Source organism: Phyllobates terribilis, unplaced genomic scaffold (assembly GCF_046119375.1).
Source record: "Phyllobates terribilis strain yellow unplaced genomic scaffold, ASM4611937v1 Scaffold_11__3_contigs__length_659146591, whole genome shotgun sequence".
NCBI lineage: Eukaryota > Metazoa > Chordata > Amphibia > Anura > Dendrobatidae > Phyllobates > Phyllobates terribilis.
The window spans coordinates 566,369,166-566,393,183 of NW_027362771.1; the positions used below are offsets into that span (position 1 = coordinate 566,369,166).

The 24,018-nt window shown below is 47.2% G+C and overlaps 1 protein-coding gene and 3 non-coding genes across 4 annotated transcripts in view; 3 read left to right on the forward strand and 1 right to left on the reverse strand.

Moving 5' to 3' along the window:
- The first annotated feature begins 1,774 nt into the window (after positions 1-1,774).
- Positions 1,775-1,847, forward strand: TRNAK-CUU (transfer RNA lysine (anticodon CUU)). The gene has a single exon. It is a non-coding gene; the product is annotated as a tRNA-Lys (tRNA).
- Positions 1,848-2,541: 694 nt separating this feature from the next.
- Positions 2,542-2,614, forward strand: TRNAK-CUU (transfer RNA lysine (anticodon CUU)). The gene has a single exon. It is a non-coding gene; the product is annotated as a tRNA-Lys (tRNA).
- A 277-nt stretch (positions 2,615-2,891) lies between these two features.
- On the forward strand, positions 2,892-2,984 carry TRNAI-UAU (transfer RNA isoleucine (anticodon UAU)). Its single transcript is given in 2 exon segments — positions 2,892-2,929; positions 2,949-2,984. It is a non-coding gene; the product is annotated as a tRNA-Ile (tRNA).
- Positions 2,985-7,704: 4,720 nt separating this feature from the next.
- The window catches only part of ATP13A1 (ATPase 13A1), a 46,383-nt gene continuing 30,069 nt past the window's right edge, over positions 7,705-24,018 (reverse strand). The window contains exons 17-26 of the mRNA XM_073654132.1: positions 23,833-23,944; positions 22,193-22,392; positions 20,835-20,931; positions 20,205-20,386; positions 19,642-19,756; positions 18,912-19,108; positions 18,694-18,836; positions 12,844-12,955; positions 9,333-9,476; positions 7,705-8,107 (exon numbers count right to left, since the gene is read on the reverse strand). Coding sequence (XP_073510233.1) covers positions 7,997-8,107; positions 9,333-9,476; positions 12,844-12,955; positions 18,694-18,836; positions 18,912-19,108; positions 19,642-19,756; positions 20,205-20,386; positions 20,835-20,931; positions 22,193-22,392; positions 23,833-23,944 — 1,413 coding nt within the window. The 3' untranslated portion in view covers positions 7,705-7,996. The remainder of the gene's footprint in view (positions 8,108-9,332; positions 9,477-12,843; positions 12,956-18,693; positions 18,837-18,911; positions 19,109-19,641; positions 19,757-20,204; positions 20,387-20,834; positions 20,932-22,192; positions 22,393-23,832; positions 23,945-24,018) is intronic.

Below are 24,018 nucleotides of genomic sequence, written 5' to 3' on the forward strand. Positions count from 1 at the left end.
CTACTAATAGGCCATGCTAAATATTTTAGTCCCATATGAAACCCAAGCTGGATGGTTCTGTTAGCTTCTACACCATGTGATATATGATACCCCCCCCTGGCTTTGGTTGCGCCTTTGCGGCTACTCTCCATTTTCTTCTGCCCATGTCTGTTTGATATGTGTTGTTGATTTCTATTTGCTAATAAAGTCTTTATAAAATCTTTTTTACTCAATTTGAAAAACTCCGTGTCCTCTGTACTTCTCATGTTTCTTGGAGTTCTTTGCTTGTAGTTTCACACGACCGACTTCACGGACATGTGTGCCCTCAGGCAATATGTTTTTGGGATTTTTTGCCACTATATATATATATCTGTAGCTTTGTCGCAATAAAAGGAGGGGGACCCATACACATTTCTTGCACAGGGGCCGCAAGCAGTCAGTGTCCGCCCCTGAAGTCAACAATCGAAGGTGGAGCTCCGCTCCCGATTTTTAGCGGCAGGTACTGGCTGTAGCACACAGCCATCACCTGCCGGATATGGGGTAGGCTCATCCCGTGAGCCTGCTCCATACACCCGCTTCCGACTTGTGCCGATGGTGGATGTCGTGAAGGGGTTAAAGGGATTGTCCAGCCTTTGTGACATTGTTGACCTATCCTTGGAAAAGTCATCAGTGTCAGATTGGTGGTGGTCCAACACTCGGAAGTTTTCAGCTCAGGAGCCGTCCACTGCGTAGTGACAATTGAATTGCCAAGAGCTGCAGCTCAGAGGGGGCCGCTTGTTTGCTGTTGGAATTTTGGACAAAGTAAGATTATAAATTGCCCCTTGTAAATGATAAAACGTTGTCGGTTCTTTTGCCTCACTTCCTGCAAAATAATCTTTGTACACAGAGAAAAAGGAGAGCGAGGCTGTGTGCCCACGTAGCGTTTTTCAAGCGTTTATGCTGCGGAATTTCCACATTGTAAACGCTTGTGAAACGCATGTATATCCGCACCCCATGGTCCCCAAGGGGATTCCGCATGTTCTATGCACATGCTGCGGATTTTTCCACAGCGTTTATGCTGCGTACAAAAATCCGCAGCATGTCATTTAATTTTGCGGAAGCGCAGCGGAACTCCCGCCATTGACTTGCATTGAAACGCATAGAAACCGCGACTGTACATTTGTGCAAGCGGCTTCTATGCGTCTCTATGTGCGGATGGTACCCAGTTCTGGAGGAGAGGAGACTCTCATCCAGACCTGGGTACCATTGTACCTGTAAAAAAAGAATAAAATAACAAATAAAGTTTATACTCACCTGTCCGGCGTCTTCTCTCTGCATGCCGGCATCCCTTGAGGACCTGCGGTGACGTCACAGTCATGTGACCGCAGGCCCTTCACCGCTCTGTCTCGCGATATGCCGGCAGCCGGGAACCAGCCAGGAAGCAGCGCTGCAGCCACGCCGGGGCCTCGGGGGTGAGTATAGCTTTATTTGTTTTAATTTTTACGGTTCACACTGTATAAATCCATGCTGTTTTCTGTCTGCATGGATTTATACAGTGTGACCTAGTTGTCAAGCACTTTCCAAGTGATGCTAAAATCGCCTGGAAAGCGCTTGTCAATCTGCATGCGGAAACGCATGTGAATCCGCATGTGGATCCGCATGTATTCTGCAGGAAAAACGCATGTACAATCTGCATGCGTTTTTTTCTGCCAGGGAGATGCAGAAATGCTGCAGAAATTTTCTGCTTCATTTCTGCATCGTGGGCACATAGCCTAAGAAGCGGCAGGTGAAAAACTTAACACTTAAAGCGACAGTAGCCTGGCTAGCTCAGTCGGTAGAGCATGAGACTCTTAATCTCAGGGTCGTGGGTTCGAGCCCCACGTTGGGCGCTTACTCTTTTTTTTGTTGTTTTGTGTTATTAGCAATAAACACTAAAAAAAATATGGTGCTCGTATTATATGGTGTGAATATTCACTGTGTGCTACGTGTTTGTGGCTGAATATTACTTTTCCATGATTACAGCAATTCAATTGGGATTTTAGCCTAATTTAGTAATTTTGGAGGGTCCCTTTTGGCAATTCTAGAATACTCGAAATATTATATAAAGGTTGCCGCACATTCACGTATTAAACAGTGTCCCATTTGAAAGTTTTTTGCGTTCCCTTATTAAGAATTGTAGGGTGCCCTATTATAGTTTCCGTAGTGTCCCACTTTACTTTAGTGGTGTAAAGCTGTGATTGCCGCCATTCTTCTGAATCCGGAGATGTTTTTCTTTTTTTCCTGCGCCTCTCGGTTCCCGAGATATGGCCCTCTCTTCTGTTAAAAAAAAAATCTAGCAATTTCAGCCAAGTGGGTGTGGTCCTCCACTCTTCTCTATAGTAGTCATTTTATTGACCACACCCCTTTGCTAAAAAAAAAAAAAAAGACTGTTTATATACATGTAAAAAGGGGCCATATCTCAGGAATGGAGAGGTGCAGGAACAAAAGAAAAATAACGTCGGATTCAGGAGAACAGCGGCCATTACACCAGGTCTGTCACAATATACAATTTATTAATAGGACTGAATTCTTAAAGTGACAGTAGCCCGGCTAGCTCAGTCGGTAGAGCATGAGACTCTTAATCTCAGGGTCGTGGGTTTGAGCCCCACGTTGGGCGACTGATTTTTCTTATCCTTAATTTTGTCGGAAAGTAAAATAATATTTTTTTTCAATCAGCGGTAATAACTGGAGTAAGAGGGGGCAATTTTAGGTAACCCCTCTATTGTATTGTACAGAATGACTCACATCTGATATTACAGTTTTTTTTTGCTATTTGCAACCTAATGAAGATGAGATGTTCCCTATAATTAGCGGGCGTTAAAATTTACAAATTTATCAGATTTTACAGGTAGATATATTTAGGAAAAGACCCAATTTTAAGAGAAGAATCAGCTGCTCCAGTGGCGCAATCGGTTAGCGCGCGGTACTTATACGACAGTAACTGGTGAGCAATGCCGAGGTTGTGAGTTCGAGCCTCACCTGGAGCATCATGTTTTTCCTAATTTCATCATTTACTGATAATATATTTGTACCTGTAGTTTTATCTGATTTTTCTTTAATACATAAATTTATTGCCAGAATTAGATCCCCAATTTTTTTTTTCTAACCTTAAAATTGTGTAGAAAATGTGTTGGAAGAGGAATAGATCTCTTTTTTTTTATTTTCAATAGATCTGTCATCAGATTTTGCAATGCAATTAGTATGCATTATTAAATAGATGTTTTCAATCTGATGATGCAGGTGTACTTACATAGAAAAAAATCCACGTCAGAATAGCTGTATCATTAAAGAGATTTTCTGGGCTAAAGGGAAATTTCTGCAGATGATAAAGGCAAAATGGAAATCAATTAAAAAATTTATTTTGTCAAATCACTCAAAAGTGCCTCCCGAGTGCTGGCTACTTGGTGCTTACTTTGCTGCCACTGCCTGTTAATTGTAATCAGTCTCTAGCACAGAAGTGAGGGCACGGCTTTGTCTCTCCAATCCTGATAACCTGTTTAACTGGATATAGCCATGACACAGGTGGGCTTACAGCTCAGAGCAGAAAAGTCATTTCACAATGGCAGGTGCAATACAAGCTGGGGAGTTGGGGGGATGTTCCAACATCTATAGTGCTGGCAGAATGTTAATAAAAAAAAAGAACTACACACTTAAAAAAAAAAGTGCATAGCAATTTACAGGAGATGAGAATTGGGACAGTTCCTGGACAAATGCATGTACTCCATAAGCCGTTTTTTTTACTCGTGTGCCAAGAGGGCGTCAAGACCATGCTTTTCTACCTGTCTTTTGTGAAAGAATAAGTACAGTCTAAAGCAAGGGTGGGCAATTCATTTTCCAGAGGGGCCACATGAGAGACAGTGACTGTTGTAGAGGGCAGAACCAATAGGCTGAAATCAATTCTGCTCAATATTAATACATTAATTATAATTATTTTATATTAATTGATCACTTAATATTGAGAATTAAGTATGCTGACATCCTCCTATATAGAGCATGAGCCCCACACAACCCTCTATATATAGCATGAGCCCTACACAACCCTCTATATACAGCATGAGCCCCACACATCCTTCCATATACAGTATGAGCCCTCATATAGTCTTCTATATACAGTACAAGCCCTCATATAGTCTTCTATATACAGTATGAGCCCTCACATAGCCCCCTGTATATAGTATGAGCCCCGCATAGCCTCCCTATATATGTGAGCCCCCACATAGTTCCCTATATATAGTATGAGCCCCACATAGCCTACTATGTGCAGTATGAGCACCACATAGACCCCTTTTATTCAGTATGAGCCCCACATATCCTCCTATATACAGCATGAGCCCCACATAGCCTCCTATATGCAGCATGAGCCCTACATAGCCTCCTATATACAGTATGAACCCCACATAGCCTCCTATATACAGTATGAGCCCCACATAGCCTCCTATATAGTATGAACCCCACATAGCCTCCTATATACAGCATGAGCCCCACATAGCCTCCTATATGCAGCATGAGCCCTACATAGCCTCCTATATACAGTATGAACCCCACATAGCCTCCTATATACAGTATGAGCCCCACATAGCCTCCTATATAGTATGAACCCCACATAGCCTCCTATATGCAGTATGAGCCCCACATAGCCTCCTATATAGTATGAACCCCACATAGCCTCCTATATACAGTATGAACCCCACATAGCCTCCTATATACAGTATGAACCCCACATAGCCTCCTATATGCAGTATGAGCCCTCACATAGCCCCTATATATAGTATGAGCCCCACATAGCCTACTATGTGCAGTATGAGCACCACATAGACCCCCTTTATACAGTAAGAGCCCCACATAGCCTCCTATATACAGTATGAGCCCCACATAGCCTCCTATATAGAGTAAGAGCCCTCACATAGCTCCCTATATACATACAAATATCCCATACACATGAAAAAAAACAAACACCACATACTCATCTCGCTCCCATTTCCCCGGCACTCTACTCCTGTCTCCAGTGCACTGACTCTCCACACGGCAAATGCGATGAAATTACATCATCGCGTCTGCTGTCACACACACAGACTGGTGGAAGATGGTCCTCCACCAATGTATTCACTGCTGTCTGTATCCCGAGGGTGCGGATATCGGTGACAGAGGGCGCGGGGATGGTGCAGCCCGTGGGCCACTATTTCAGCCCTTTGGCTGTCTCCGTCCACAGGCCGGAATGGAACAGCCTGAGAGCCGGATGTTGCCCACAGTCCGCAGTTTGCCCAGGTCTGATCTAAGGCTATATTCACACTAATAATTTTAAAGCAGAAATCATTTCAGAAAACATTCCTGTTTTAGGGAATTTTTCTTTCTTGAAGAGGACTTGAAGTTTTGAACAGTTTTGGAAGAGTTTTTTTTAATTTTTTTCCCCCTGAAGTGTTCTTTGCAGCATTTTGATTGGACAGTACCTATTCTGGAGAGGAATCCTTCAGGATCATTTACAAAGAATTGACATGCACTTAGTTTTTTCTACCAGGGTTTTTCAAAACCTCTACTGGAAAAGGAGGAAAAAAAAAGCAAAAAAAACCCTCATATGAACAGCAAACAGAAATCTCATAGAAATTAATTTGAAGAATTTTCCAAAAGTTTTTGAGGAGGATTTGGTGAGGATCCACTAAAAGACCCCCAAAACAACCATCTGAAAAAAAACAACGCCAAGTGAACATAACCTAAAGTACTTTTCAGGATTAGAAAGAAAAATGTCTGTCTTGTCCATAGCTTAACCCTTATCACTACCATAGCTGCAATACTAGAAACAACCATCAACAAGAGTGGCGCTGCTTCTGGGGAAACAAAAAAAATTGAACCACCCATTTATTTTCGTATGGAATTTCCACAACAAATCTGCAGCTGTAAGATCCAAAATATTTTGCAATGGGTGAAATTCATAGTGAATATCCAAAGTACAAGTTGACATACTTCAGTTGTCAAATCCAGAAAGTCACTTAAATTTATGCTGTTGAATTCTATCCAGCACCTGGATGAGATTTAGTACCATCTCTTCTATTCTGGTTCTGGAAAACACAGATTTTCTGCTAGAAGAATCCACAGCGTATCTGACGTGTGTGAGAACATACCCCTAGAACATCTTTCTCTCGTGAATAACATGTACAGAAACATAAAGGTGCCTCAAATACAAAAGAAAGAAGAAACAAAAAGAACACAGATAACCAATTGTTTTTCCATTTCTATAATCTAACTGTAGAAGTCAGGCTTGTTTTATGCACCCATGACTGTTCACCTGTGAGCAGTGCTTAACACAATTATGAAGACAGTTAATACTTTAAAAACTTTGAAAATTACTTCAATCCTTTATTTCTAAAAAAATCTTTATTATATATTCTGCATTCACTTCACAAGCTCATGTCTAGTTATCATCATGAATATAGTAAAGGGAACCGCTATGGGCCAAACCAACCCCCATGGTTGAGCTGGTCATTAAAAAGGGAAAAAAAAAGACCAGTAGTGCAGAGTTTAAACTCTCCACATTAGAGAGTTTGTCTCATTTTATTAAATGTGTAAAATTACAAAGTGCTCTAGGTTACCAGCCAACTCTGCAGTCTATCGGCAGTGGTCGTTCTCATAGACCAGGAAAGCAGCGCTTACAAACTTTTTGCTTTCGAGCCTACAAGTTGCCCCTGGACTGCATCAATGCTGCAGAGACAAAGCATCGGAGAGCTCGCGGCTTGGACTGACGGTGTGACCATTCTGTCAATCTTCAGGAGCGCCCTGCTCCTTGGTTGAAAGGCAGGGGAGCAGTGCGATCCTGCAGAGAGGACGATACATCCCCTTTCCTGCATTTCCCATCTGTGTACAAACACAGCAGTAGCTATTCCTCCATCACCTGAGTTGGTCCAGTCTTAGCACATTACGCAGTCTGTCCTCTTTTTTTATAACCCTTTATTACAGTCCCTTTAATCCTTTTTCTCTTTAAACTTTTAATCCAGCAGAAAATCCCATTAGCGCAACAGAAATACAATGGAGAAAGCCGACAGCGTTATGCCTAGTTTATGGTCTGACGGGGAGGAATGTTACACAGGACTTCCATTTTGGTGTCATACTCTACCCTGCACTGGGCATTACTCAATATATCATTATTGTTCGGAGTGACCCTTTAAGTTACATGGGGTTTGGATTACGGAACTTTCCCCAAACTTGGCAAGTTATCACTCATCTACAGAATTGCTGATTGTTTCAGGTCCGATTGTGGAGACCCCACCGATCTTGACAACATCCGGTAGCCACAAAAGTCCATCGCTCGGCTATCTTCAGCAGTCCCATAGATGATGGAGCATTTTAGAGACCCGTTCTTGGAGTCTGTGGGACGACTACCATCGTTTGGACCACCAACGATCATCAAGTTGACACCTATCCCATTGATGGGTGATAACTAGCCAAGTTGGGAGCGGTTTGTAGAGGACTCTACCAGAATGGCCTCAGTTCACCTACGGGCCCCTTAGGCTCTTCCACCAGCAGGTAGAGAAATCCTATATTTCTAAAAGCCCTACGAAGTGATGCCGATAGTTTTGGGATCCACCCTTCTGCCTCCCCATGTGTGGCACTAGACATGTTCATTTTCCCATAAATTGACCGTACTGACAGTTCAGTACTTAATATAATCGGTGGAAATTCTACAACACACGTGACTGATCCAAGAGAAAAACCTGATAAAATTCATCAATGCGTTTTTTATTTAACAAATAGTTTGCGCTTTCCAAAAGCGAATTCCAGTAAGAAACAAAAAAAAGAAAGAAAAAAAAATATCGGATCAGTTTGTCAAGTCCCGAGCAAGTGGTGACGTCTTCAAGTGTTGAGTTGTCTTCATCCGGTCACAGAATGCAGTTTCCGCGGATCGTCCGGCCGAGGGATGGTGGGCGCCTTAGGAGATGAAGGCCGGACGCTGACGACTTCTGGGTGGAGTCGCGTGGTGGGCAGTGTTAGAAGTCTTTATTGTCCGAGCTTATGAAGGCACTTTGAGTTTACAGTTTCCCAAAAAATACTGAAGGATTCGGTCCACCACCCAGGCCAAGCAGAAATCCACAAACAGGACTTTGGCAATAACCAACTTGAACTGAAAGAAAACAAAAAAGAAGAAATTTTATGGTAAAATCCAGATTTCTATGGAAAGTGACAGAAACTGAAAAAGAAGGCCCCGATTCCCCGGATCTGTGTCGAAATTTTTGACACTTTTTTGGGGAAAAATATGATGAATTTGTCGGCCTCACAATCTTCCAGCCCCAAACACTTACGAGTTTGCTGGGACTGGCATCCAAAAGCCACAACAATTTTGCACAACTACAGAACATGTCAAGCAGGTGACCTGGAGGGACTTATCCAATGTGATCAATGACAGCGAGCAGAGGACTTGACAGCTGCGAGGCATTGCTGAGCACATGGAAGAACAGATTCAATTTTTGCCATAAAATGGAGAAGCTTTGTTTTCTTAAATATTAATACACCTGTTCATGTAGAAAGGTTGGTGGTGGGAATGACCGGTGTTGGGGGGGGCAGACTGGGCACTTGCCCAGGGCCCATTTTGTCTAAAACCAGCCCTGGCGGTGGGAGGTTTGAAGAAATGCAAACCAAAATCTGCAGCATATTTCTGCACCAGCATTGTACAAGCCGTGGAGGAAATGTGCAGTGGAAGTTAAGCAGCGCTGCGGCGTTGTAGTCTGCGACGTGTCAGTTTATGCGGTGGATTTCATTTTTTGCAATGTATGTGGTGAAATCTGCAGCGAAATTCCACAATTTCTGTCTCTGTGGACTTCAGTCCCTTGTGGACACGCAGCTAAGGTGTAAAGGGAGGTTTGTTATTAAAGTTACCCGATTAACACCCGAAAACCAACTTTATCCCTCACCCACGTGACGGTATTATGGCTCCGTACAACCTCATGTATGGAGGCATAGTAAGACTCCTATGATCCTGTTCACCTCTGTGTAGGCAAGCTCTAGTATACACTGTGCAGCACAGAGCACTACGCAGTGGCGAGCCTCTAAGGGAGTCAGGACTGTCCAAACCAAGCACAAGAACTTAGTGCACCGTTGGCATGGTCACACAACTAATAGCACTTTCCTGCCTACTTGTTTCCCCCATCTCTCTTTGCCTCCTCTGGCTTCAGACAGGAGAGGCACAGAACAGCTTGGTCATACTAAGGGTGCACCAAGCACCAGTGCTCGGTTTGCACAGTCATTTTGTGCCGTTAGACTCTCTTTAATTCACATTCCCCCCTACCCCCGTATATATATCAATACTGGGCTTTGCCAGATATGAGGAGACTGCAACCAAGATGAATTACCTCCATGGGGATGTCCACCAGCCCAAACTGGTCATTGAACTCTGGCGATGTCCCGGACAGGAGGCCGACGATGGCCATACCCGACAGCACAATGCTCCACAGCAGCGGCTTGTTTTCCCTTAGGCTTTCCATGAATGGATGACCCTAGAAAAAAAAAAAAAAAACAATGGAAATGGGATTATTCAGTGATTTTAGGAGTAGAAATAAAAACTGCATGCCTGGGGTGCGGTGGTATACACCGCCTGCGTGCAATATGGTGGCAGCACTAAACCTTGCAGACTTGCTATAGTTTTACTATGTATGTATTCCCACTATGTGCCAGCAGATGGCAGCATTTCCATTTTCAAATTTGCCAAGAAGCAGCAGAGACAGAGGAAACCCCAGAGCCGGAGAGGACACAAAGCCCCCGACTCAACAAATTCAAAGTCTGATTTTTTTTTATTATTTACGTCTGTAACGTGTGGCCTTTCGTAAGTTAATTTTTTCTGTTTCTGGCATTAACAGGCGCAGTTTTAATTATCCAGATGCTTTAGCTGAAATCATCACCTGTGACTTTTCGAAAGGTTGATAAATTTTTTATCGCAATTGTACTCCAGTACAGTAGTCGGGTATAAGATCTAGACTTTTTTTTCCCCTAGCGTGATTAAAAATTTCCATGTGTCACGTCTAATGGATTTTAATTTTTAAAAGGTCAAAAATTTGTGAAAAAAATTATGTGTAACTCATTTTGGAACAAATTATGCCCTGGGAAAAATGCAAGACAAAAAATATTAGTATTATTTTTTTTAATTCATTTATTTTTTCAAGTCATTTTATGTTTTTCTCTTTGTCTGCCATTTTTCGCTGGCATAATTTGTTCCAATATGAGTTACACATAATTTTTGTCACAAATGTTTGGACTTTTTAAAAAGAAATAAATTAAAAAAAAATTAATAAATATATATATATATATACTAGATGGTGGCCCGATTCTAATGCATTGGGTATTCTAGAATAGGTATGCGGCCGACCGGGCGTAATCAGCAGAGCTGTGTTTAAATTTGGGGCCAAAATCGCTGATTGGTCGCGTTCGGCAACCGCGACCAATCAGCAAAGCGGTGTTTAAATTTGGCGGCAATATCGATGATTGGTCGCGGGCGGCGGCCGCGACCAATCAGCGAACCGTGTTAGTGAGGACTGGAGAGCGTGTTTAAATTTGGCACCAAAATCGCTGATTAGTCGCGACCAATCAGCAGAGCGGTGTTTAAATTTGGCGGCAATACTGCTGACTGGTCGCGGCCGCCGACCGCGACCGATCAGCAGAGCGATGCAGAGCGGGGTTTAAATTTGGCGCCAAAATCGCTGATTGGTCGCCGGCCGCGACCAATCAGCAGAGCGGTGTTTAAATTTGGCACAAAAAGCGCAGATTGGTCGCGGCCGGTGGTTGCGACCAATCAGCAGAGTGAGGTTTACATTTGGTGCCAATACTGCTGATTGGTCACGGCCGACAACCGCGAACAATCAGCAGAGCGGTGTTTAAATTTGGCACCAATAATGCTGATGGGTCGCGGCCGGCGACCGCGACCAATCAGCAGAGCGGGGTTTACATTTGGCCCCAATGCTGCCGATTGGTCACAGTCGCCGGCCGCGACCAATCAGCAGAGCGTTGTTTAATTTTGGCACAAAAAACGCAGATTGGTCGCGGCCGGTGGTTGCGACCAATCAGCAGAGTGAGGTTTAAATTTGGCGCCAATACTGCTGATTGATCTCGGCCAGCGACCGCGATCAATCAGCAGAGCGTTGCTTAAATTTGGCGCCAATCTCGTTGATTGGTCGCGGCTGGAGTCCGCAACCAATCAGCAGAGCATTGTTTAAATTTGGCGCCAATCTCGCTGATTGGACGCGTCCTGCGTCCAATCAGCACAGCAGTGTTTAAATGTGGCGGCAAGATCGGTGATTGGTCGCGGCCGCTATTTAAATGTGGCGCCCAAATCGGTGATTGGTTGCGGGCAGCAGAGCGGTGTTTAACTTTAGCGCCAAGATCACTGATTGGTCGCGCTCTCCACACCCGACCAATCAGCGAATCGTATTGGTGAGGAGCGGGGAGCGGAATCGTATTAGTGAGGACCGGGGAGCGCCGCTGCCTGTGCGGGTACTTCCGCTGCGAGAACCCGGGACATGAGCGGGCGCTCGGAGCAGAAGTATCCCGACCCGCAGCGCCGCTCCTCGGTCCTCCCTTCACACCCTAGCCGCTGATGTCCCCACAGTATCCGCATGGTGTTACTAAGGTCCGGACATTTGTGCTAAAAATCGCTGATTGGTCGCTGGCGCTGCTCGCGACCAATCACCGATTTGGGCGCCAAATTTAAATATCGGCCGCGACCAATCACCGATCTTGGCTCCACATTTAAACACCGCTGTGCTGATTGGTCGCGGCCGATATTTAAATTTGGCGCCCAAATAGGTGATTGGTCGGGGGCAGCGCCAGCGACCAATCAGCGATTTTTAACACAAATGTCCGGATCTTTGTAACACCATGCGGATACTGTGGGGACATCAGCGGCTAGGGTGTGAAGGGAGGACCGGGGAGCGGTGCTGCGAGTCCGGATACTTCTGCTGCGAGCGCCTGCTCATGTCCCGGGTTCTTGCAGCGAAAGTATCCGCACAGGCAGCGGCGCTGACATCCAATTGGTCGCGGACGCTATTTAAAATTTCCGCACAAATCGGTGATTGGTCGCTGTCTTGGCCCGCGACCAATGACTGATCTTGGCGCCAAAGTTAAACACTATTGTGCTAATTGGTCGCGGACGCTGACCGCGACCAATCACTGATTTGGGCGCCAAATTTAAATATCGGCTGCGACCAATCACCGATCTTGGCTCCACATTTAAACACCGCTGTGTTGATTGGTCGCGGCCGATATTTAAATTTGGCGCCCAAATCGGTGATTGGTCGCGGGCAGCGTCGGCGACCAATCAGCACAGCGGTGTTTAAGTTTTGCGCTAAGATCAGTGATTGGTCGGGTCCGAAGACCGCGACCAATCATCGAATCGTCTTGGTGAGGACCGGGGAGCGGCGCTGCCTGTGCGGCTACTTACGCTGCGAGAACCCGGGACATCGCGGGCGCTCGCAGCAGAAGTATCCCGACCCGCAGCGCTGATCCCCGGTCCTCCCTTCCGCATGGAGGTGAGTGGCGCCGGCGGTCCTTCCGCTGATACCGGCCGGGAGATGAGCGCCTCGCGCCGCGCATCTCCGTCCCGCAGATGGGTCCAGCGGTCGGGTTCCATCTGCTGTTGCCGGCCGGGAGATGAGCGCCGTGCATCGCCGCTCAGCTCCGTCCCGCAGATGAGCCGCTAACGGCCGCCATCTTTTTTTTTAAATCCCCCGGCGCTGATTTTTTATATATATATATATATATATATATATATATATATATATATATATATATATATATATATATATATATATATATATATATATTCAGATCGGCTGGCCTGTGATGGTGGTATAGTAAACGTAAAGAGTCACGTACCTTATAGTTAATGGCGAACGTGGCCATCTGCATGGCCATGGACATGATGTACACCGTGCTGTTCACCAGGCTCGGCTCAAACTCCTTATACAAGTCCACAAACTCGTCCTTCCTGCCGGAGAGAAATGATAGCGGCGCACATCACGAGGCGGTAAATATCCCTCTAATTCGCCATCGGGACCTCAGCTCAATATTCCAGATTATCGGACACAGTTACATAGAAAAGCTCGGCCTGAAATATGGACATGAAGTCCAAAATAATCCAGAAACACTAGTTGTGTTTGGTATAGTTGGGCAGCTCTATTGAAGTGAATGTGGCTAAACCGCAGTACCACCTGCAACCTGCGGACTGGGGTGGAGCTGTGATAAAAAAAGAAGCAGCACCTGTCGTACAACTATGACCACCATCATCATCCCACAGGTAACACTTTCTACGTATCTCAGGAACAAAAGGAAAACAATGCCGGATAAGGGAGAACAGCGGCATTTACATTAGGGTAAAAATAATAAAATAAAAAATAAAGTCAGTATTTATGATAAAGGGTTTGGTCCTTTTTAAAGAGGACCTGTCACCTCTGTCCTTTTTTTTTTTAAATACGCCATACGGTTCCTGAGATATGGGTCTTTGTAACATACCTGGCGGCGTCCTTGCATGGTGGTCCATCTCCCACTGTGCAAGAGGGCGCACTTGATCTCCTGTCCAGAATGTCTCTCTGGCTTCCCTCCATGCTGTCTGTTTGTGTCTGTTTCTGCTGCTTAAGGGCGGCGCCCGATCACTTCCTGCCTTTTGTACCTGCTGTGGGTCACTCCCCTTGTGCGTCCTCAGCCTATTGCTGTCTGTCACTTGGTATATAGCTCAGCAGCTCCCTTCTATCCCGGCCTGAGCATAGTGTTTCCTTCAGTGTGTGCTTGCACTCTGAAGGTGCCAGGTCCCGTTCTTTGTTTCCTTGTCTGCCTTTCCTGGAGGCTGTATTTCCAGGCCTGTCTGAACTGAGTCCTGTATGTCTCCTGCTTTTTGTATCAGTTCCCGTGTCTGAACTGAGTCCTGTATGTCTCCTGCTTTGCGGTATCAGCTCCCGTGTCTGAACTGAGTCCTTTCTGTGTTCTCTTGTCTGTCCTGTCTGAACACGCTCCTAGCCTGTTCCTCCTGCCTTCTAGGGGCCGATTACCTAGACCCGTTCCTGTATCTTGTCTGACCTGTCTGTACTCGCTCCTAGCCTGTTCCTCTCGCCTTCTAGTGGCCGATTTCCTAGACCCGCTCCTGTGTCTGGTCTGTCCTGTCTGAACACGCTCCTTGCCTGTTCGTTCCGCCTTTTAGTGGCCGTTTTCCTAGACCCGCTCCTGTGTCTGGTCTGTCCTGTCTGAACACGCTCCTTGCCTGTTCGTCCCGCCTCTCTGGGGGCCGTATTCCCAGACCCGCTCCTGTATCCCTCTGCAGTGTCGGTCTCCTCCGTACACTCAGTTCCAGTCTGAACTCTCTCCTGTCCTTTACCTGTTTTGCCTCTATGTCCGTTCCCTTCCTTTTTCTGCAGAGTCTGAACTCGTACCTAACTCCTGCTTGTTGTCTCTGCAAGTACTGTGTGAGTATCTGGCTCTGTCTTTCCCTTCCTGTCTGTTCCGTGTGAACAGAGCCCTGTCCTCCCTGCTCAGCCTTGTCTGCACTCTAGCTGTGCTTGCCTGTAACCCTCTGCCTGTATTGTTCCTGAGTCCCGGTGTGTACTGGGTCCTATCCCGCCTGTGTTCCTACCTGCTAGTGCCTCCCTGTCTGCACTCTAGCTGTGCTTGTCTTTACCCCCCTGCCTGCATACCCGCCTGCCTGCATACCAGTCGTGCCTGCCTATACCCACCAGTCTGTGTGCCAGCCTACCAGCCTGTTCCTGTATTCCCCTGTGTGGGTCAACAGCCGTGTCCGGGGTCTGTCCTGGAGTAGCACCTGGTCCCTCTGCTCGGTTCCTCCTTGGTGCACTGGCGTCGTATGCCGTCGTGCGACCCTGGTCGGATCGGGTGAATACTTAGTCACGCCCCTCCAGGCATTCACTCTCCGGCACGGTCCAGTGGAATCACTACCAATCACACGCACACGCCGCTTAGCCCGGGCGTGTGCATAACAGCATGCTCAGGCCATGGTTCCCGTTGAGCCCCACGGCCTTCGCCCTCTGAGAAGTTTTCCAGCGAATATATGCATTAAAATAAATAAATAAATTTTTTTTCCCTTAGCTGAGTTCCAGGCGAATTACGCACCGTCCAGATGGATCTATCAGCTCTCGTTCCTGCGGATCCGCCACGTTACTATGGGGATCCAAGACAGTGTCGTGCATTTGTGGAGCAATGCATGCTACACTTTAAGGCCTACCCTCTTTATTTTCCTTCCGATTGGGCTAAAGTGGCCTTTATGATGTCTTACCTGGCGGGTGATGCCTTGGAATGGATCAACCCCCTATATGAAACACAGGATCCGATCCTCCGGGACCTAATGGCCTTCCTGGTGGCCTTTCTAATGGTCTTCGATGATCCTAACCCGGAGGCTCCTGCTGAAGCTTCACTTCCCAATATCCCGGAGCAGCCCCAATGGGTAATGTGTGTGGGTAGCGCAATAGTCCTCCAGCCCAATGAGACTACTGCCCACCCAGAATCCTCTCAGGGTGACTACGCTTTCCGGAATACTTCTCTCAACCTCAAGAGGCAGTCCAGACGTGCTAGACTTAGAGGCAAGCCGTCACGCCAGGGCCTGTCCTCCCTGAGACCTCCTGACCCCAACCTTGAAGTCCCTACTGAAGCTTCATCTCCCTGTATCCCGGAGAAACCCCAATGGGTAGTGTGCGTGGGTAGTGCACCAGTTCTCCTGCCCGAAGAGACTTCTGCCCATCCAGACTCCACACAGGAGAACTTCCTGCACCCGGCATCAGATGCTTCTCTCTCTTTAACCGGTGTGCATGTCCAAGGATGCTCCAAAGCTGTGGTTACCTCTGAGTCTGTGCACCTCTACTACCTGGCGGAGGATCCCCTGTTGCCTCCTGAATCCTCCGGGATACCACTCGATGACAAATGGAGAGAGACTTCTCTACACCCGGTACTCAATACTTTGTCCGCTTCGTCCTGTGAGCCTGACAATGGGTACCCCAAAGTGGTAGTTACCTCCGAGTCTCTACACCCCTCCGACCAGGCGGAGGATCTCCAGTTGTCTCCTGAACCCTTCGGGGTGCTACCTGGTAGCGAAAGGACAGAGACTCTCCTATACTCTGTACCTGATACCTCGCTCGCTTCGTCCAGTGAGTCCAACCTAGTGTACTCCGAAGCAGAGGTTACTCCTGAGTCTCTACACCCCTCCGACCAGGCGGAGGACCTCCAGTTGTGTTCAGAATCCTTCGGGGTGCCACCTGGTGGTGAATGGACAGAGACTTTCCTATATCCTGTACCTGATACCTCGCTCGCTTCGTCCAGTGAGTCCAACCTAGTGTACTCCGAAGCAGAGGTTACTCCCGAGTCTCTACACCCCTCCGACCAGGCGGAGGACCTCCAGTTGTGTTCAGAACCCTTCGGGGTGCCACCTGGTGGTGAATGGACAGAGACTTTCCTATACTCGGTACCCGATACCTCGCCTGCTTCCTCCAGTGAGTCCGACCTAGTGTACTCTGAAGCAGTTGTTTTCTCTGAGCCTCTGCACTCTTCTGACCCGGCGGAGGACCTCCAGTTGTTTCCTGAATCCTCCGGGGTACCACCAGATAACAAAGAGACAGTGACTTTTCCTCATTATGTACCTGATAACCCGTCTATTTTTTCCTGTGAGCTTGACAAGATGTACCTCGAAGCAGAGATTACCCTCAAGTCTCTGTCCCCCTCCAACCCAGTGAACGACTGGTCCTCGAATTCCCTGCGGAAGATTCTGGCAGGTCTGAAGAAGAGGGGGCGTAAGGGGGGAGGTACTGTAACATACCTGGCGGCGTCCTTGCATGGTGGTCCATCTCCCACTGTGCAAGAGGGCGCACTTGATCTCCTGTCCAGAATGTCTCTCTGGCTTCCCTCCATGCTGTCTGTTTGTGTCTGTTTCTGCTGCTTAAGGGCGGCGCCCGATCACTTCCTGCCTTTTGTACCTGCTGTGGGTCACTCCCCTTGTGCGTCCTCAGCCTATTGCTGTCTGTCACTTGGTATATAGCTCAGCAGCTCCCTTCTATCCCGGCCTGAGCATAGTGTTTCCTTCAGTGTGTGCTTGCACTCTGAAGGTGCCAGGTCCCGTTCTTTGTTTCCTTGTCTGCCTTTCCTGGAGGCTGTATTTCCAGGCCTGTCTGAACTGAGTCCTGTATGTCTCCTGCTTTTTGTATCAGTTCCCGTGTCTGAACTGAGTCCTGTATGTCTCCTGCTTTGCGGTATCAGCTCCCGTGTCTGAACTGAGTCCTTTCTGTGTTCTCTTGTCTGTCCTGTCTGAACACGCTCCTAGCCTGTTCCTCCTGCCTTCTAGGGGCCGATTACCTAGACCCGTTCCTGTATCTTGTCTGACCTGTCTGTACTCGCTCCTAGCCTGTTCCTCTCGCCTTCTAGTGGCCGATTTCCTAGACCCGCTCCTGTGTCTGGTCTGTCCTGTCTGAACACGCTCCTTGCCTGTTCGTTCCGCCTTTTAGTGGCCGTTTTCCTAGACCCGCTCCTGTGTCTGGTCTGTCCTGTCTGAACACGCTCCTTGCCTGTTCGTTCTGCCTTCTAGTGGCCGATTTCCTAGACCCGCTCCTGTGTCTGGTCTGTCCTGTCTGAACACGCTCCTTGCCTGTTCGTCCCGCCTCTCTGGGGGCCGTATTCCCAGACCCGCTCCTGTATCCCTCTGCAGTGTCGGTCTCCTCCGTACACTCAGTTCCAGTCTGAACTCTCTCCTGTCCTTTACCTGTTTTGCCTCTATGTCCGTTCCCTTCCTTTTTCTGCAGAGTCTGAACTCGTACCTAACTCCTGCTTGTTGTCTCTGCAAGTACTGTGTGAGTATCTGGCTCTGTCTTTCCCTTCCTGTCTGTTCCGTGTGAACAGAGCCCTGTCCTCCCTGCTCAGCCTTGTCTGCACTCTAGCTGTGCTTGCCTGTAACCCTCTGCCTGTATTGTTCCTGAGTCCCGGTGTGTACTGGGTCCTATCCCGCCTGTGTTCCTACCTGCTAGTGCCTCCCTGTCTGCACTCTAGCTGTGCTTGTCTTTACCCCCCTGCCTGCATACCCGCCTGCCTGCATACCAGTCGTGCCTGCCTATACCCACCAGTCTGTGTGCCAGCCTACCAGCCTGTTCCTGTATTCCCCTGTGTGGGTCAACAGCCGTGTCCGGGGTCTGTCCTGGAGTAGCACCTGGTCCCTCTGCTCGGTTCCTCCTTGGTGCACTGGCGTCGTATGCCGTCGTGCGACCCTGGTCGGATCGGGTGAATACTTAGTCACGCCCCTCCAGGCATTCACTCTCCGGCACGGTCCAGTGGAATCACTACCAATCACACGCACACGCCGCTTAGCCCGGGCGTGTGCATAACAGTCTTTAATATCTGGTATTAATTTTTATAGTCTTCAGAAGGAGGCGTGGCTCACAGATCCTCGGGGGCGTGTTTTAGGTGGCATTGTGAGTCCCGCCCCCTAGCAGTAAAAGGCATATTTCTCTGGAAATGTATATCGGGTTTAGAAAAAACAAAATCTAGAATACTCTGGGGAACAGCGGGAATAAAATAAGAGCATAAACTGGCCACTTCTGACCCGGTGACAGCTCCTCTTTAAGAGCCCTACCTTGGGCTACCATTGGGCAAAAAAGGACTTATCAAAAATGCAGTCTTCCTTTAGGACGCAGAGAGTTTTCTTATAGGGGATTAAAGCGTCATTGCTGACTGAGGTCGGCACCTTACCTGGATTCGGTTCTTTCGAGCGCCCCTTGGTATAAGTAGATTAGGCTCCCGAAATGAACGAAGAACTGGAGGAGCACGGTCAGGATGGTGTACAGGTTGAAGATGTTGGGCAGAGGACGCTCCTTGGAGAGGTATTTCAGGGGCTGAAAAATAGGAGGCAAGAGGTAAAAATACGGGAACAGCACCAGCTCTCGCCACGTCGTGGATAGAAAACTCACCTTGGAGCGGGAGATGAAGAGGAAGCAGCCGGCCAGGAGAAGCCCTTGTAATGTCGCCTGGAAGTCGCTAAACTTCACCCCCTCCAGATACAGGACGCTCTGCCCGTAGGCCAAGATAAGGGCGTTCAGCGCCAGGATCTTAAACATCTGCAGCGTCGTCACCAGGGTACAGCGGCCTTGCTTGATAACGTGGCAGACTGCAGAAAACAGGACGCAATGATTAATCTGACCGTATAGTCCGGACCGTAATCACAGTCAGGAGGGGGCTGGTAACAAACCGCCATGATCCTGGGGGCAATCACTGACCCATCCCCTTTACCCTCTTCAATACCACATATTTGTTTCCTTTTTTTAAAAATTTTTTTTTTGTACTGGGAAAAGGGGGAGATTCAAGTCTTCCGGTCTTAAAAAAGAGAGTTGTTTGATGGCTTGTACCATGTTCTGCGGTACATTAGTATTGCAGTATATTGTGTAATTTATGATAGGAGGGCAGAGATGGCAGTGACAGTTGGCTTTGGTAGGACCCGTGGCAACCCGTCAGCACCCTGCGATCGAGTCTCGAGGTGGAAGGGGTGATAGGTGAAGGAATTGGTGCCCCCCTGGAATCGTGACACTTAAATCAGAGACTGATATCGTTATTGGATGTAAAGCATTGGAGGCAGGTGCCAGTTGTATAACACAGCTGGCACCTACCGGGTTAAATGTGCCCACACACAGGGTATACACTCACTGCACTGTATGGACGACAGCTTAGAGGTGAACGGTGCAGCAATACTGGCGTCTCCGAGCTTCACCACCTGCACCTGGTCCTCCTCCAACTCCTTCAGGACCTGGCTGATCCTCTCCTGGAAATAAGCAGAACACAAGCCGCAATGTGACAAGATGGAGGTTACAGAATGGCCGGGTGAGCACGCGGCGTACATTGTAATGTATGTATGCGCTGACCACAGGCGTCCACAGAAATGCAGAAGGGGGAGCCCCTGGTCTATCAGTGCCACCACAGAATGGCTACTACATAACATCTCTCCACTGGAGGACCCATCACCTCCATTCATTAGGTTACCATGTAATACCTCATTTTTCCTGTGGAGGCGCTGCAGGAAAACTGAACATTTATTAGCAGGTTCTAACACCGATTATACCTGATCAGGAACGCTTATAGCGAGAGGAGAAAACCTGATAGTGTGGTTGAAATGAAGTGGTGCCATCAGTCCACCCCCCCACCCTTATAACAATCTATTTATACCCCATAAAGCAACAAACAGGTGACGCTGCCCCCATCCCGGACCTCACCCGCTGCTGCGCCTGTTGCTCCTCTCGCTGGGACATGATCCGGTTCCTCGCTGCCCTGGACGTAGGCTTGATGGAGTTGCTGGAGAATGAAGGTCCGGAAGGTCTGCCGTCGGTCACCGCCTCTCGCGGCTTCCTCTTCTTCTCAGGCAGGCGTTCAGGAGCGTTGGCGAGTAGCGCTACCCCTGAGAGAATAAAGGCGACGAATGTCAAGTCCTGATGTGTCAGCCTGGGCACCCTGGCAATCCAAGCCAGGTTTCTTCTACTACAGGCCACTACGGCCACCTAATGACCACCACTGTGTGAAGGTGAAGGTAAGAAAATGGCAAGAGGAGGTTTTGCTGTGAATCCTGAAGTGGTGGGTGTAATCCTGGGGTGACGGCATGATGAGGAAGGAGATGGGGGGTCTCTAGGTGAAAGTCATTTCTGGGGTAGTGGATCTGAAGGCCCCATTTCCACTGGTGTTTCTGTCGAAACTGACGTTTTGGAGGGACAGTCCGACCATGTAATATGTATGTGAGCCCTCAGTTGTAGAAGTACAACTGCTTGGACGATCCCCACAATCACATTTAGATACCATTTTCCCAGCATTCACGTGAGTCTTCACATCCTCATCTCCAGCACTTTACTCACCCACGTTGGCATGCTTTAATGCCCCCACGTCGTTGGTCCCATCGCCACACATCAATGTGATGTATCCCAGCTCTTTCAGGCTCGTAATCACAAACTCCTGGGGAGAAAAATCTGATCGGTGTCTACGATCTGGTACCATGGTGCATCCATTTCTGACAACTCAGGGTCTGATCTACTCAGACTTCTCCCGAGCTGCACCTATTCTTTGGAATGCTCTACCCATAGAAATTAGGATGAACCACAACTTACACAGTTTTAGGCATTCCCTAATTAAAGTCCTTTTATATTCTTACAGCCCATTCATTATTTCTCCAAACATAATTCTCCACCAAACTCCACAGCACCCAAAAGCACTACAAATACTGGCTGGTGACGAGCTCATGCAAACTTTATCTATCCCTCATCCCCTCAAGATGGCCGGACCATCATTGTAAATAAGTCCCTGTACTTTGTGTCACCCCCACCTTAGATTGTAAGCTCTTACGAGCAGGGTTGTAATTTTTTTTGCTTTAGTTATTGTATTATCTTTAGCTATGTTACTTATGACTGTTCTATATGAACCTTTAAATTGTAAAGAGCTGCGGAATATGTTGGTGCCATATAAATAAAGATTATTATCATTATTATTGCTCGAAGACCCCATATCACCAGGAAGGAAGATCTCTTTGAGATGCTTCAAACATTTCTCTATTCCCTTCCAGACCTGTAATTTCATGCACGTCATATATCGGGTCCTGAGCCCGCTCTAGACGTTGCAGGAGCCGAGCCGTGTAACCAACTACCATGTTTTACAACCTACTACAACCAAGCTCCATTCGCTGCTCTTCAACCACTTTAGGTGCTGTTGTCCATTACGGACGGTGGCATTTAAGCAGTTAGACCCTTGGGAGAAGTTGTGCTAAGCTATAACGGTAAAAAGTACGATCTTTCAACAGATAAAAATTATGTAACTTACATTGTAAACACAGAAAAGAAGAAAAAACACCAGAAACGTGTTTTTTTTTTTTTTTTGTGCTTACACCTCCCCCCAAAAAATTCCTTGACGGAAAACTATAATAATTGTTATATATCTGGCTTTGCTGACCTGGAGAATTATACCACCAGCTGATTATTACTGAACAAAAAAAACGGTGTCGGAATTGCGTTTTGTTTTTTTTTCTCACTGCACTTGGGATTTTTTCCCATTTTTCGGTATGGTAAAATTAATATTGGCATATAAAACTACAACTCATCCCACAACCAAAAAAAATATAAAAATCGATTTGTGATCTGATGGGGTTGATCTCACGGACGCGAAACGCTGAATTTAGGCAGAATTCTCCTTTTATCTGGAGAAGACGCACCGCTCAGCTTCTTACCTTTTGCTTGGGGGATACTCGTGCGAACACCTGAGTGTGTGGGATGAGAGCGGACAGCAGGCTGGCCCTGGTGGTCTGCAGGTAGGACAGGCCCTCCCCGGTCAGGCATAGGTAGTACTTCTCAGTGAAGGCGGCCACAGAATCGGGGAACGCGGACAGAGATATCGCGCCATCGATGGATTGCCACCTCCAGTTGGCATCTGTGGAGGAGAACCAAGACACTTAGGAAAACGAGCCAAGTTATTAGATGTGCGGTTACCATTACCAACCCCCTGTAAGGTGGCTAACGGTTGCATATTTGATGGGAGATATGTATCACAGTGATGGCTGTCCTCTGATGTAACCGGGGGTGTTGCTCTAGTGCACGTAAGCACTAAGAGGACTGATTGGTGCACCTGGGGTCAGGTTACGGGTAGTTTGGAGAGTTGGGCGGGTCTAGCTACCTGCATACCTCACCTCTGGGTGTGGTTAACAGCCTATACAATGGAGGCCGTTTGTTTGGCACATGGTCTGTGTGTTTGGAGGGAGAAGGCCTCCTGTGTGTTGTTGTCTACAGACCGAGCTACGATACCTGACGCTACCCAGCCTGTGTGCCCACAGGACGGGCTAAGCAGAGACTTGCTTAAAGGACACTTTACTTTGCTCGCCTGAACTAAAGGCTGTTTGGTTTCCTATTTTTTGCTTTTTTGGTTTATGAAGCAATAAACCGATATGGACATATAAAGGAATATGCTTCCTGTTGGCCTCCCGTCGCACCGAAGTGAGTAAAAACCCCACACCCCGTAGAGCAACATAAATCATGAAGGAACATCCTCATGACGGCCCAGAAGTGCCAGAGAGGCAAAATTACAAAAACCCTCCAGGCTTTGTACTCGCTTAACTCCTTCCTGAAGGTGCGAGTTTCCATTTTGGATTTTTCTTTCCCTTCTTCCAAGAGGCATGTGTTTTTTTTTTGTTTTGTTTTTTCAGTTTTTCGTGCAACGTGTTGCAGTTTTGAATGACATCGTTCACTCTGCCACATAAAAGGTGCTCGAAAACAAGTAAAAAGATTCAAAAAGTGTGAGAAAATGTTCCAATAAAAATCTTAATAGTTCTTTGGATTTTTTTTACTTTTTGCACCCATTGTGTGGTAAAAATGGTTTAATAATACGATTCGCCGGCGATACCAAACCATTTTTTTAAAAAATTAAAAATTTTTGTAAAAAATATATAAATGGTGGTTTGTGTCGCCATTTTCTGAGACCTGTAACTTTATTTGTACATGGATAGAGATGGGCGAGGCCTTGTCTTTGTGCCAAGCTGGAGGTTTTCTTTTTTTCCCCATTTTGTCCTGTATCGTATATGACATTTATATTCATTTTTAAAACCTTTTGTGCAACGACCAAAAAAAAAAACAAAAAACAACAACTCTGGAGTTTCCATTTCTATCTGATACTGCGATACTACAGACATGGACATCGGTATTTAAGGTGTTACATTAAAGGCAAGTGCTGGCTGTACAACACAGCTGGCGCCATACTCACTCAGCTCCTGAGCCTGCTGCATACACCCATAGCTGACATACTGGGGTGTTCACTGCTGGAAAGGGGTGAAATTAAAGTGGACAGAATAGAAGAAGAAGTTCTCACTGTAACACTGACCTTTAGCGTCATTACTAGGCTGGAGGATGAGTGTGTCCTCCTTCACGATGAAGCTGAGCTCCTGGGCCACATGACAGGCGGTGAGGGGGTTGTCTCCAGTTATCATCACAACCTGCGATAAGGGAGAAAGGAGTCATGAATTATAGCGCCTGCCGTGCATGATGTATACCGCCAACTAATGCTACT